Consider the following 15,151-nt stretch of genomic DNA (forward strand, 5'->3'; position numbering starts at 1 on the left):
GGAAAGGAAAAGAGGTTAAAATGCAGTTAGCGTGTATAGAAATAAGACTAGAATTACAGATAAAGCCAAGTCTACAAAAAATTCCTCTGCAGTAACAATGGCAGTGAAAGAGTTAAATATCTCCTTATACTATGGGCCTGATAGAAGGTAATGTTATTCATTACTGTACTATTACTGTTTCTTTGACATACTTTTGTAGAAAATTTTAATTTAAGTAATGATCTTTACCTATTTCCCCAACCCAGTAAACACAGAATAATTGTCATTGTTAAAAAAGATACATTTTTAAAATCTTTGCTCACAATACACGGTAATGATGTATTCAGACAATTCTGAAACGCATCTGGTAACACTTCTTAGACCTATAAATAATAAGTGTGTGTGTAAAACATAATCAGAACGAATTGCATATAAACACCAATGGTTTTGCATGCCTATAAAGCACCTAGAATTTTGAAAGAAACATGGAAAAGTGGTAACTCTTTCCAGCTGCTATTGCATGCCACGATTTGAGATTTCCTTTTCTAACTTGTTTGGCCTTTCATGTCTGAATAACAAATAAGAAAAAGAACAAAATTCCTCCCGCTCTCTCCTCACTCTCATTTCACATTCTCTTATAGGAAATGAGTCACATTAATCATATCTGCAACACGTCAGTATTCAGTTCAGTAATTTATTGTATCACGAAGCTATCAGTCTGTTTCACATACTTGAGATTTTGATGTAAAACTCCAAATAATTTCAGTGAATTCTCTCTTTCTTCCTGTCTTTCTAGTGCTATTTTAGTGCTTTCACAAACATCCACAATCCCAATGGTAGCTATCCTGCCCAACCAAGATGATGAATACATTTAAAAAAAAAACCTTAGAAATTAAAAAAAACAGATTTATTAGAGGGTCAAGTTTAGGTTGTCTAGTTGTTCCAGATTATTTAAGATTTGTACCTTTATTGAATGAGCACTGGATAGACTGGATAACATTTACCTCTAACTTTCTTGATTTATTAGTTCACTTTAAATCTAGAGACATCTCGAATACATTTAATTTCAGTCAAAAGGATTGAGAAGGCTTGTTACAAAACAGAACTATATCTGCATATAGGGCAGTTTTATTTTTATCCTATTTCAAGTGACATTTCTTTTTATTAGCATGCAAACGTCGGGCAAATAATTCCACTGCAGCTCTGGTGATGGGTATGTGGGGTAATGAATGCAGAACTCTAGAGGACATTACTACTTTCAAAGAGCGTGGTCTCTCTCTCTCTCTCTCTCTTTAAATAAAATATATAGAGCCCTGCGTAGATACATTTGTATACGCATCCGATCCGCAAAAATGGTCCGTTGATATAAAGCAGATTTCCGTGGATTTGCAGGGCTCTAAAAATGTAGTAGAAGCCATGTAAACAAGTAGGTGCTATAGATTAAAGACAGGGAAAGAGTGTATAGTCTGACTTTCAGAAAATAAATGCTTCAACAAATATGGCAAACATATTGTTAGAGACCAGAAATAATTACCTTCAGCATAACACTTGCATTAAAAAGGTTAGCAAAAATTATGCACAAAAAGCATTTGCAATGAAGTGATAGGGGTGATATAAGAAAATAGCTTCAGCATGTATCTGCAGTACTTTGAAGAAATTAAAAAAGTTCACCAATAGTTAATATATTAATTTGAGTTTACCAATTGACAGCATAATATCACATCAGAGATCACTGACTGACTTTTTAAATACAACTATAGAAAAATCACTTAAACACCTTAAAGAATAGACGTACTTGTGGCACCTTAGAGACTAACAAATTTATTGTAGTATAAGCTTTTGTGGGCTACAGCTCACTTTACCGGATGCATGTAGTGGAAAATACAGAAGGAAGATTATAATTTTATTATATATATATATATATATATATATATATATATATATATATATATATATATATATATATATATATATATATATATATACACACACACACACACACACAGAACATGAAACAATGGGTGTTACCATACACATTATAAGGGGAGTGATCAGTTAAGATGAGCTGTTGTCAGCAGGAGAGAAAAAGAACTGTTTGTAGTGGTAATGAAAATGGCCCATTTCCAGCACTTGACAAGGAGATACAAAGAACTTGGGGGGGTGGGGGGATAAACATGGGGAAACAGTCTTACTTTGTGTAATGGCCATCCACTCCCAGTCTTCATTCAAACCTCATTTAATGGTGTCCAATTTGCAAATCAATTCCAATTCAGCAGTCTCTCCTTGGAGTCTGTTTTTTAAGTTTTTTTGTTGTAATATTGCAACTTTTAGGTCTGCAATCGAGTGGCCAGGGAGGTTGAAGTGTTCTCCAACTGGTTTTTGAATGGACACAAATCAGACGTCAAGAATTATAACATTCAAAAACCAGTTGGAGAACACTTCAAACTCCCTGGCCACTCGATTACAGACCTAAAAGTATAACAGAGCAGAATAGGAGACCTTATAGTAGTTTTTAAACACATGGAGGATTTTACAAAAATACACTTTTGTTCAGAGAGAACACTGTCATTTGAAAGAACCATCATATTAAATGTTCATGCATGCCTCCATGAGTTTCCTAATCCTGTAAAAATAGGGTCAAAAATGAATAATAGGTATCAAGAACTTCCTATGGCCAATACCTCAACCATTTAAGGCAACTGCCCCACAGATACTCTGAAAACCTGAATCTACGAGTGATGATCACCTTTTATCTCTCATTGATTGCAATGGAAGTTGAGGCAAAGAACCTCACAGGATTAGACCCTAAATTAGCATTCTATTTGAATGTCTGTTTTTTAGCAGACTACAGAGTACTACACATACTTCTCATTTAGAAGACTTGTAGAGATTTTACTCTGATAAGATACAGGTCATTTGTGGAATTCTCATGTACTGAATTCTATGTGGAATTTCAGCTATAAAAATGTAATTTGTTGTCATTGCCGCTTGACTAAATACACTCAAATACACCTAAAAAGTTGTCATTCTGTGAAGTAGTTAAGTATTATGACAGACCCAGATCAGTGAGGTACAGGAGTCTGGTAGAGGGCAAATATACTCATCACTGGATGAGGAGTTTTCTGTTCCTTGAGTGACCAGAGCAGGGACCGCACTAGAGTAATCAGGAACCTGCTAGAACCAACTAAGGCAGACAGGCTGATTAGATCACCTGCAGCCAATCAAGGCAGGCTAATCAGGGCACCTAGGTTTAAAAAGGAGCTCACTCCAGTCAGGTGGTGGGGGAGCCAGGGGAGAAGAAGTGCGTGTGAGGAGCTGGGAGCAAGAGGCACAAGGAGCTGAGAGTGAGAGGGTGAGCTGCTGGAGGACTAAGGAGTACAAGCGTTATCAGACACCAGGAGGAAGGTCCTGTGGTGAGGATAAAGAAGGTGTTTGGAGGAGGCCATGGGGAAGTAGCCTAGGAAGTTGTAGCTGTCATGCAGCTGTTACAGGAGGTACTATAGACAGCTGCAATTCACAGGGTCCTGGGCTGGAACCCAGAGTAGAGGGTGGGCCCGGGTCCCCCCCAAAACTCCCAACTCCTGATCAGACACAGGAGGAGTTGACCCAGACTGTGGGGGAGATCACTGAGGTGAGCAAATCTGCCAATAAGCGCAGGACCCACCAAGGTAGAGGAGGAACTTTGTCACAGTATGCTCATGCTGTCTTTAAAACTGCAAGTGCTATGTTAATAAGATTTGTAACAGAGATCTCAATATTCCCGAACTTTGTTTTTATTCAAACGTACAGTATATAAAACAAACAAAAAATATTCAATCTGAATTACAATTTTTTTTCTTAGTCTACACAGGGTCTATTGTTGATCAACAAGTTAGTTTAAGAAGACAGCATCATTCTTAAAGTGCATGGGTATTCAACAGGGATGGATAATTTGTCTTAAACACATATGGTATGTAAAGCACTAAGATCTCAAAGGAAAATCATATATAAAAAACGATATAAGTAACAAATTTAAGAAATAGTCCTCTAGTGGAATTCAAGACACAAAATACAATTCTTCAACTAACAAAACAAAATATTGTCATCTTCTTTCAACATTCTAAGGGTTTAGGGCAGTTTCTCTCAAACTTTTGTATTGGTGACCCCTTTCACACAGCAAACCTACGAGTGCGACATATATTAAAAACACATTTTTTTGTATTTAACACTATTATAAATGCTGGAGGCATAGCAGGGTTTGGGGGTGGAGGCTGACAGCTTGTGACCCCCCCCATGTAATAAGTTTGTGACCCCCTGAATGGTCATGACTCCCAGTTTGAGAACCCCTGGTCTAGGATGATTTAAAATGCATGTCTTCACAGTGGCATCAGGAGAGCTATTCGGTATGTTTCTGTCAATCACCTGAGGTAATGCCCTATTTCTCATAGTAGCTTTATATTTTTCCTTTTTTCAATTTTGTTTACTCAATTCAAGTGCCTCATAAGGTGAAACTGTGAAGGTATATGGATTGCATTTTTGGAGGTTTACTATATTACTCTTACCAGAAATACACTAAATCATAACTTCGGCATTGTGGCTCTCCTAAGAAAATAGTTAAAATCTGCACACACAGATATAAACATAATGAATAAATTAAATTATCTAAAAATTTGCCCCAGAAATGTGTTTATGAGAATTCTCACGTTTATAGAAGAATCTCTGTAGAATGGGTTAAAATTTGCCAAATGAAAATTATTTTTTATAGAATGATGGCCTTTATAAAAATTAGACACATTTGTGAAAAATTGTTTTTTCTAAATTATTTTTTGAAAAAACTGGAAAATGAAAAATTTACTTGATTTTTTTCAGTTAATAGATTTTCCTGTCCTTCCTTTTTTTCCAAAAGTAAAATGTAAAAAAAATAAAAAAAAATAGAAGGGACAAAAGGATTGGAAAAGAAAAAAAATAAGAATCAAAAGATGCAGTAAATAATTTTCTATAAAAATGTTAATGAAAAATATGAAACTAAATTACTCCTTTTCTAACCTGAAGAATGAAAATTATTTCTAAGTTTGTCACAAAAGTGTTTTCCATTTTTCAATAAGGAGCAGGTATAAATACATGAAAAGATGGGAGTTGCCTTAGCAAGTGTGAGGTTAGTGTAACGAGACAATTCAATTAACAGTAGAATACCAAAGAAGGAATAATAACTTTTGTAGTGGTAATGAGAGTGGCCCATTTCAAAAAGGTGTGAGTAACAGTAGTGTTACTCACACCTTCCTGCCAACTTTTTGAAATGTGCCACTCATGTCCTCTGGAATGGTGGCCAAAGCATGAAGGGGCATACGAATGTTTAGCATATGTGGCATGTAAATACCTTGCAATGCTGGCTACAAAAGTGCCATGTGAATACCTGTTCTCACTTTCAGGTGACATTGTCAGTAAGAAGTGGGCAGCATATCTCCAGTAAATATAAACAAACTTGTTTCTCTTAGAGATTGGCTTAACAAGAAGTAGGACTGAGTGGCCTTGTCAGCTGTTTTACATTGTTTTGTTTCTGAGTGCAGTTATGTAACAAAAAAAAATCTACATTTATAAGTTGCACTTTCATGATAAAGAGATTGAACTACAATATTTATCTGAGGTGAATTCAAAAATACTATTTCTTTTATCATTTTTACAGTGTAAATATTTGTAAGAATAATAATAATATGAAATGAGCATTGTACACTTTGTATTCTGTGTTGTTCTTGAAATCAATATATTTGAAAATGTAGAAAACATCCAAAAATATGTAATAAATTTCAATTGGTATTCTATTAACACTGCAATTCAAACTATGATTAATCACGATTAATTTTTGTAATCACTAATGTTTGAGTTAATCGTGTGAGTTAACTGATTAATTGACAGCCCTACTTTTAATGCACAGTAATTTCCGCACAGACCTGTCTAGACAGCTGCAAAGAAGACTTGTGTTCTCTCTCAATGCATGGTAGAATTCCCTACTGACTACTGGGACAAGTCCTTGTGGCTCAGTCTTCAGGTGAGTGAGCCTACTGACCAACCCTTCCAGTTCAATCTATTTTTATTCTTGCAGGCATCCTCCTCCTTCCCACCTCCCTTCTGATATCAGGCTCCTTGTAGGCTCTGTGGGCAGCAACCTTACATTATGTTCACAGACCTGGTGAATGTTCTATGTGATTTATGATGCTGAGAATCCTGGGGGGTCAGAAGGAATGAATTTCACTTTATGAATCTGGAGGAGTGAAGTTTCAGTATGGTGACTCTTCACTTTGATTTAGAGGCAGGTGGCATATGTGCATTCTAAGTTTTAACATGCGACTCTCCAAATCAGCAGTCTGATGGTCCTTACTTGGAGCTCTTTTCTTCTGGAACCCTTTAGACCAATTAGACCCATTCCCTGGTATCCAGGAGGGCATCATGTTGGATAAGACAGGCATCTGTTGATTCATCTACCTTTTCTTCTAATTCTCCTGTCTTAGGATTGCATGAAGAACCTTATGGCCCTTCCAGAGCTTCCTCAAACCAACCAGCAGCAAAGCAGCAACATGAATAAGCATCCACTAAACTCTTCATCCCATGCAAGCTAAAAACTAACACTTTAAAAAATATATATGTGTGTACACCCTCATGATAGATGCCTCTGACCTGTGCTACTCAAATACCTGAACACACTAGTAAAAATTTGGAAGATTCTTCTCTATGAAGAACTTTAATTTTTTTTTGGCTTTGAGGGACAGCAAGGAGTATCATTCCTAATACACATCCACTCTAGTTGCCAATCCATGAAATATCTGTGCTGTCTTCCAATAGAAGCAAAAAAGTGAAGAGTCACAATTAAAGAATATAAAGAAATAGGATAATTATCTGAAATTTGTGTTCTCCTGTGTGTGTAGGGTAGCAGGATAAAGAACCCCTAATAATGAATGCAAAGATAAAGAAACATCATAAAACATTACAATTTAAACTTCATTCCTACCAAGGCATATACTGTTCCCAATGAAGCAAAGATGGCTGATTTCCTGAATACTAAAAAAGCAGATAATAGTAAGGATTTAAAGAAAACTATAGCTCTGTTTATTCCATTTCCAAGCCTCAAAGTAAAGAGAATAAACTGTAACCAAAATTCTAATGCGAAACCTACTATTTCAGTCATATCTAAGTAGCGAAAGACTTTAGATATATACATAAGCTAAGCACAACCTAGCCTGGACAAGTGCATATGCATAAATTCTGTATATATATTCTACACATTTATTATACTGCTATTTACCTTTTGTCTCCTCTTCTCTTTTCGTTTGTCTTCTGTATCTTGTAACATTTTTTCTTTCCAAAGATCAAAAAAATAGGAGGGATCAGTATAGAATTTCAAACCATCTTTCTTATCATCTCTGTAAACACAATGGAAGAAAAGCTTAGTAAATGTCAATAATACGTTATTTAAAACTCAAGAGGCTCAGCTTTGAGGTTTGTTGGTTTAAACTTAGTCCCCTTCTATTGTTTAACTGTAGTAAGCCATATAAAGTACACTGCACGTAATTTTAGTTCAACGTCTATGAAAGAGTTCCAGAGCAATGTCATCTGTGTAAATGAACTACACTACTACTCTGAAACTACAATATATTTAACAGAATTAAAAGAAGTTTTTGAATCATGATTTGAGGACTTGAGTAACTCAGACAGATGTTATGGATCTATTACAGGAGTGGATGGACGAAGTTCTGTGGCCTGCCTTTCTGGCCTTAAGGTCTATGAGTACAGTAAAGCAAAATCTCTCAATTACACTGCTATAACACTGTCACCAACATATAATTATGCAGCACAAACAGATACACAAAATACTTCATTATTCAGCTATTTATGAGCACTGGATTAATAAAATTTTAATTTCATTTTAAAATATTCAGCAATTAAAATTATCTACAATTATTCCTTCAAGATAATGATACTAAAAAATACGCTGCAATCACTCTGATATGTTATTTATATAGAGCTTTTTCAGATAAGTTACTGAAGCACAAGCATATACTTTTTGCAGAAATATTGTACAATCAGAAATTACAAGGCATCCTGTTATAAGCATTAGTTATATTAGCAATCACTCATATTTAAGCAATTTAATACCCAAGACATTTTAGGGAAAGAAATGATAAGTATTACCCAGAACACCTAGAAAAGGACTTAAAAATGAGATTCTTTAAACAGACTATTATAAATCTAATGGAAGCCAGAGAATGAAGTCCTGTTTACTACTGCTTACTGTACCTGTCTATTTGCCAGGAAAAAGTCAGGTAAGCAAACAGCAGCAGCACCCAAAACTCAAGATAAACAGAATAAAATGGTAACTACTATATTCTTCCTTTTCTTTACAGTATTTATATACTCAATGACAACCTCTATTTCGTACTACCAATCAGGTTCAGATTTACATTATTCTGAAATGGGACGATTTCAACTAGAGTGCAGAAATGAGTACAATTATTCATCACAACCTGGTAGCTTACAATTATTTTACAGTATGAAAATCCAGTTTGTCCATTCAGTACAATCCACAAAACTCGCCGTATTATATGTTCATGAAAAAATTACCCATTTCCACTTCTTAGGTTCACTTTCAGATGTTAATTTTTTGAGAGAAGGAACTATCTGCACTTGACAGGTAGGCAGACAGTGTCCCTTTTCCACTCCACCAAGGAGGGGCTGTTGCTCTCTATCTAGGTATTTATGCCACCACATTCATTGTTGAAAGTCATCTAGTATGGCAATAACTTACAACACTCCTTTGCACATGGATAAATTAAAATAGATATTAAATGACTTCTCTAAAGCTATAGAGGAAATTAGTGTAAGAATGAGCTTTAGAAATTGGGTGTGTCTGGCTCAGAGTCCTGTGCTCAGACTGTGTAACTTTAATATAATAATTTCTATAGCTGCTTCCATATACAAAGCACTGCAAAACCAAATTATGTTACATTATATCCAATGAGCCATTTTCCACATTCACAGAAATCCACTCTATGAAACTAATAATTTGGTTTTCTTTTCAAATACCAAAAATATTAACACCTAGAAATTAATAAATTGTTACCATTCAGTCTGATGGGGTCTTGCATTATTTATATTTATTCCATTTGTTAACACTGTATTATCTTGCAATGTGAAAAGGGTGACTCAGACTATTACCTCATAAAACCAGAGGATACACCTGAAACCGTGTATTCAGAAACGCATCTGTACTATATAGTTACCTATCCATTCTCCTCTACACTGCTCAGAATGTATCTAGCATTAAATGAGATGAATAGCACAGTACAAGAATTTAGGCACTGACTGTATCCATACCGATACGGTGTAAGAATATTCAGTGGAGGTGGTTTGTCACTCTGATTGTAGATGTCAGCCACTGGATTAGGAATGCTGTTCTTTGAAACAACTTGCTGGTCCTGTATTGTTGAACTTTTGAATGCTTTTTTCATGTTGATATCCTGTAATGATACTATTAGAGAGGAAAAGAAGATATTTAATTGTGGATATTTTCTAATATTACTACAAACCGAAAATTAGATCTAATTTTTGCAACATTAAAGAGCTCTTTATTTGAAAATATTTCAACAAATTTTTCAGTACTCATATGTAGTAGCAAAACTGAAGTAATATTTATATATTTAATTTGTATAGTAAATCATGTCAATTTATCACGTGAGAACATAGGAATTACCATACTGAATTGGACCAAAGATCAGTGTACAGTAACTCCTCACTTAACATTGTAGTTATGTTCCTAAAAAATGCAACTTTAAGTTAAATGATGTTAAACGAATCCAATTGTCCCATAAGATTTAATGTAAATGAGGGAGTTAGGTTCCAAGGAAATTTTTTGGGGGCAGACAAAAGGAATTACATACTGTACAGTACCGTATTGTGGTTGGGAAGTGCCCCTGGCTTACCTCACACAGGCACAGTCCTCTGCAGGCAAGGAAGCTAGGAAGCACCTTCGCAGCAGCAGCTTCCCCGGAGAAGAATAGGCGCCGATTTTGCCGGGGGATGGTCCAGGCCTGTCTCCTCCTGTCTCTGCTCCACTCCAGACCCACTTCTTCCTGCTCCCCGCTCAACCTCCTCTCCGTGGCATGCCACATCCCCATTCCTTCCCCCTACCCCCCAAAAAGTCCTAAGCACTGCCAAACAGCTGTTTGGCGGCACTTAGAACTTTCTGGGAGGGCAGGAGGAGGAGTGGAGACATGGCACTTCCCCACTCTTCCCCCTCCCTCCCAGTGCTTCCTTGCCACCTAACAGCTGTTTGGCAGCGCTTAGGACTTTCTCTGCTCCTCCCCCAGCCCTCCCAGACACAGCGCTTCCCTGCTCTTCCCCCTTCCTCCCAGAAAGTCCTAAGCGCCTGGGGGAAGTGCTAAGAGGGAGGGGGAGGAGGTGGAGAAGCGGAACTCATGCAATGCTCCCTTGCAAAGTCGCTGCTCTTCCACAGAATCTTACAAGCAGTGGACAGAGCGGGCAGCCAAACGACATTATAAGGGAGCACTGCACAACTTTAAACACACATGTTCCCTAATTGAGCAGCAATGTAATTTTGAAACAACATTAAGCGGGAGGACATTAAGTGAGGAGTTACTGTAGTACACATCCTATCTCCAACAGTGTCACCAGATGCCTCAGAAGGTGTAAGAACCCCAGATTTGATCTCACCCTGATCTCTAATCGTTTTCACGCTTTCTCTGTATGAGCGTTTTTCCATGCCCTTGACCAGTCCTCTGAACCACCCTAAGTTCTGCAATGTCTATTTTTAGATGGGGTGACCAGTAGTGAACACAAGATCCTAGATGGTTTATATAAAACTACTGGTTTATATTAATTCATTAGAATATTCTTCACATTGTTCACCAACCCCATTCTTTATGCAACCTGACCACAGCTGAACCATGAGCAGAGATTTTTATTCATTGGGTATATTTACACTCCAAGTTGGGGGTGCGATTCCCAGCTCAAGGAGATGTAGGGTATGTTTACACTGCAAAAAAGACCTGTGGCTGCAAATCAGAGCCCAGGTCAACTGACTTGGGCTCCTGCTACAGAGCTAAAAACATCAGGGTAGACATTAGAGCCTAGGTACCAGTCTGAGCCCAAAGACCCTCCTCGTCAGGCTTCAGAGCCTCAACATCTATACTGCAATTTTTCGCCTTGTAGTGCGAGACCTGAGAACTCCAGTCAGTTGACTCGGGCACTGAAACTCATTGCCATGAGTCTTTTTCTTTTTGGCAGTGCAAGCATACCTCTACTCACGCTAGACCTCATGGAGCTGCTACACTAAAAATAGACCACCACTGCGTTAGTATGAACAGCACGAGGGGCTAGCCACCCTGAGTGTGTACCCATCAGAGAAACTGGGTATGTACTCAAGGTGGTTCATGCTACTATGGCTATATTCTATTATCAGCACACTTGCTCGATGAAAGCTAGCACAAGTATGTCTCCTTGAGCTAGGAATCACAGCCCCACCTCAAAATGTAGACTTACCCAGGTCCATTTCTTGAGTTGATATAGGTTCACAGATTCTAGGACTGGAAGGGACCTCGAGAGGTCATTGAGTCCAGTCCTCTGCCCTCATGGCAGGACCAAATACTGTCTAGATGATCTCCGATAGAGATTTATTCTACTCTTAAATATCTCCAGAGATGGAGATTCCACAACCTCCCTAGGCAATTTATTCCAGTGTTTAACCACCCAGATCCAATGTTATTCCTAGGAAATCATTCCAAGATGGGAGAGAGGTTAGCATGAGTGTACAGATCAGCAGGAAATTCTTTATCTAAAGTAATAGCATTCCAATATTAGCAACTTGTAAGTGTGTGAGTTTAGATTTTTTCCCCCTCCAGTGTGTACTGCTTTGCATTTATTTACATTTAACTTCATTTGCTATCATGTTGCCCATTCACCTAGTTTGTTTAGATCACTTTGAATTCCTCTCAATCCCTCTGGTCCTCAGTGATTTACATAACTACATTATTTGCAAGTTTTGTTACCTCACTATTCATTCTCCTCCTTTTCCAGATCATTAATATTTTAAATAACGTGGAGCCTAATATAAAATCTTGAGGCATCTTGCTGCTAACCCTTTGCCACAATAAGAACTGACCACTTAATCCAAATCTTTGCTCCGTCTCCCACCTCATTTCTGAGCTACATTTAGCCTCCCACTCCATGATTACCTAGTTTCTTTGGTAGCCTCTAAGCAGATGGAGGATTTAGGAACAAAACCTTGAAACTTCAAGTCCCTCTTTCATCTGGCCACCACATGTGGCTATGCAAACATTTGTTTTTGAAACTCAATTCTTTTTTAACCTACTTGAATGTGAAATGATATGATCAGAATTACAGGCAGCTTTTTCAATCATACAGTCTTGAATTGTTATATCCTAGTTTAGGAGTAATTTTTTCAAACATAGAGATGATTCAAGAGCCTAAGCCCCACTGAAAGTCAAATGGGACTTAAGTATCAGAGGGGTAGCTGTGTTAGCTGGATCTGTAAAAGCAGCAAAGAGTCCTGTGGCATATATCCGACGAAGTGGGTATTCACCCCTGAAAGCTCATGTTCCAATACGCCTGTCAGTCTATAAGGTGCCACAGGACACTTTGCTGCTTTCACAAATTGGACTCAGGAGCTTTTGAAAAAATTATCCTCAGCAATTAGCTATCCCATTCACTATGTGTTTCCAACAACAACTTTAGGATGAAATCTTCCTAAAAAACATTTTTCTACTGATATTAAACCGATTGGGAATACAATGATGCTTTCAAAATTGTGTCGGATTAATAACTGATTTTACTGAAGTGAATTTTAGGAATTAAAAGAGTTTGTGTGTGGCTCATTAATTTGAAAGGTTATTAGCAGCGTCGGGGTAACTATGGAAAGTACTTTTGAGTGGAGTCTCCTGTGATCCTCAGATCTAGTCAATCGTGAACATCAAAACAAAAGCTGCTCTGAGTGTCTCTCTACAGCCTCACAGGCTAACCAGAAACTATCCATAATGGAATAAATGGGCTGATTTTTTTTTAATTAAAACTAGTTAAGTGAATTTAGTGCTCCTGAAATATACCAGATCGAAAGACCTGAAGATTTAGGTCCTCTAATTTATCAAAGAACAGGTTCAATATGGACTTGAGTAGTGCCAGTTTCCTCACATTTTACCATAGCAATAAATGGTGCCTCGAACCTAAGATGCAGGAGCACCTGAAGATAGCTCAGTTTCTCAGACTACTTAGCTCTTGACCTCTCTCCTGAGACGGCCAAAAAGCATTAAGGCCAATTCTGGTATTTTGCAAAGCAGGTATCTGTTAACTAGCAACTGGACTGAAATAAGCAACTCTTTACACACAGCAGGCAAAACAGTCATCCCATATAAGAACTTTGAGTCACTAGCAATCTAGATGTGAATGGTTTCATATCTTTCCAATCTCCTGAGCCATCTAAAAGTTTGCAAAATTATTTGCTAATTTTAGGGAACCGTAATTTACAGGGAAATATTGATAAGACTTCCATAGTATGTTGCCATACTCTTCCAGGAAAGGGAGCATGTTCAGCAGCTGCTTCAAACCCTCATGTGGTTTGTGGCCTGAATGAAAAGTTGGCAATTTGTCCTGCCAGCTTGATGGGTTCCAGCTGACTACACTCAGTGCCGGCATTAGAGGCGAGCAATCAGGGTGATTGCCTTGAGTGCCATATTAAAATCTAGGACGAGAGGGGCCAAATTCTTTTGTTTTGCTTGGCGGTTAAGAGGCAAAGTACCTAGGGCTGGCCCTGACTAGGCTGACTCAGACATGGTCTGCCTCAGTAATCACTGAAGCCTCACAAAAGACTGATTTATATTTCACACTAGATTCTTCTGGCAAATCCAGTTGCAAGATATGAAGAACAGAACAATTCCTGAAAGCAAACATGTGATTACAGTTGTATATCCACAGTGCATTACTTCCTTTAATTCAACTTGAAGGTATCCTTTGTATCTGAATGCCATCTCTGGTGTACAAGTGAAACATATATCCTAATATAGCCCTAATTTTTTTAATCATTAAAGTCAGCAGCTTCTTTTAAGAGATCCATTTTTATACTTACACAGTTGGCATTATGATTCTAGTAAAAACCAGCATCAAATTATATAGAGCCTTTGAATTGTTTCATTTAAAAAAAAAACCCAAGCTTTTCAATGTTAGGAAATTGAACTTGCAAGCAAGCTTGTACATTACAGGGTTTTTTTTTTTTTTTTTTAGGTAGGACACAGGAATATGTTTTAAAAATTATTTAATACAATTTCCTCAAGTTTCTAATTCATATTATTAATGTGGTCATTCATTTGTAATTATACACATAAACAAGTGATGCTGTAACTTTGGTGTTGATCCAAGGATGTGCAGTCTCTGGTGATTCGAACTTGTATCACACTAGCTAGCTGATATCACTTAAATCTCCATTTTCTTTAGGGAAAGAAGATTATACCAGCATTGATTAGAGCCAGCCATATTAGAGACACACTGATAATGAACATCAGCTCTAGGCTGCAACACCTCCCTTTTAAAATGCCCTAAACCTTTTTAATGATTTTACGATTTGGAAAAATTTCACTGATGACTAAATTAAATAACTTCTGATTTATTAAGATGACCTGATCATGAGTGTAAGAGCTATGTCTCCTGTTCCGAAAGGCAAGGAGTGTATCACAAAGATCTCAAGAGGTTCAAAATATTTTTCTCCAAACAACCTACTCTGATTTTTTCCAGGAAGCCCTCCTAGTAAACATGATGAACTATCAGCTCAGCATTATTCCAAAGGAAAAGCAGTGATTGTTGTGTAATTAATTACTGTGACCTTGTCAACATCACTTCTGGTTCAGTGCTTTTATGCAATTACCTACCCTCTTCCACTGTTGAATCCAGCTGGGTAACTTTGACAGCAAGGCGATCAATTCTGTCTTGAAGAGAATTTGCTCTGATGTAGAAGTTGTTGGCCTCATTAAACAACTCACCAAATATGTCTTCAGCATGCTTGCCTGTAGAGAAAAATAGAGAATGCCATCTGTTAAAGACTTATAAAACACAGGAAATACGGCTTCAACAGCATGATATTACAGTTAAATACTCCTAACAGTATACGGACGTACTATGC

General features: G+C 37.3%; 1 protein-coding gene across 3 annotated transcripts in view; it reads right to left on the reverse strand.

Moving 5' to 3' along the window:
* The window catches only part of WASF3 (WASP family member 3), a 159,353-nt gene that overhangs the window by 15,549 nt on the left and 128,653 nt on the right, over nt 1-15,151 (reverse strand). For all 3 annotated transcript variants that reach the window (XM_050937259.1, XM_050937260.1, XM_050937258.1), the window contains 3 exons: nt 14,901-15,035; nt 9,325-9,478; nt 7,256-7,373 (listed from right to left, as the gene is read on the reverse strand). In XM_050937259.1, coding sequence (XP_050793216.1) covers nt 7,256-7,373; nt 9,325-9,478; nt 14,901-15,035 — 407 coding nt within the window. The remainder of the gene's footprint in view (nt 1-7,255; nt 7,374-9,324; nt 9,479-14,900; nt 15,036-15,151) is intronic.

This window comes from Gopherus flavomarginatus, chromosome 1, assembly GCF_025201925.1.
Source record: "Gopherus flavomarginatus isolate rGopFla2 chromosome 1, rGopFla2.mat.asm, whole genome shotgun sequence".
NCBI lineage: Eukaryota > Metazoa > Chordata > Testudines > Testudinidae > Gopherus > Gopherus flavomarginatus.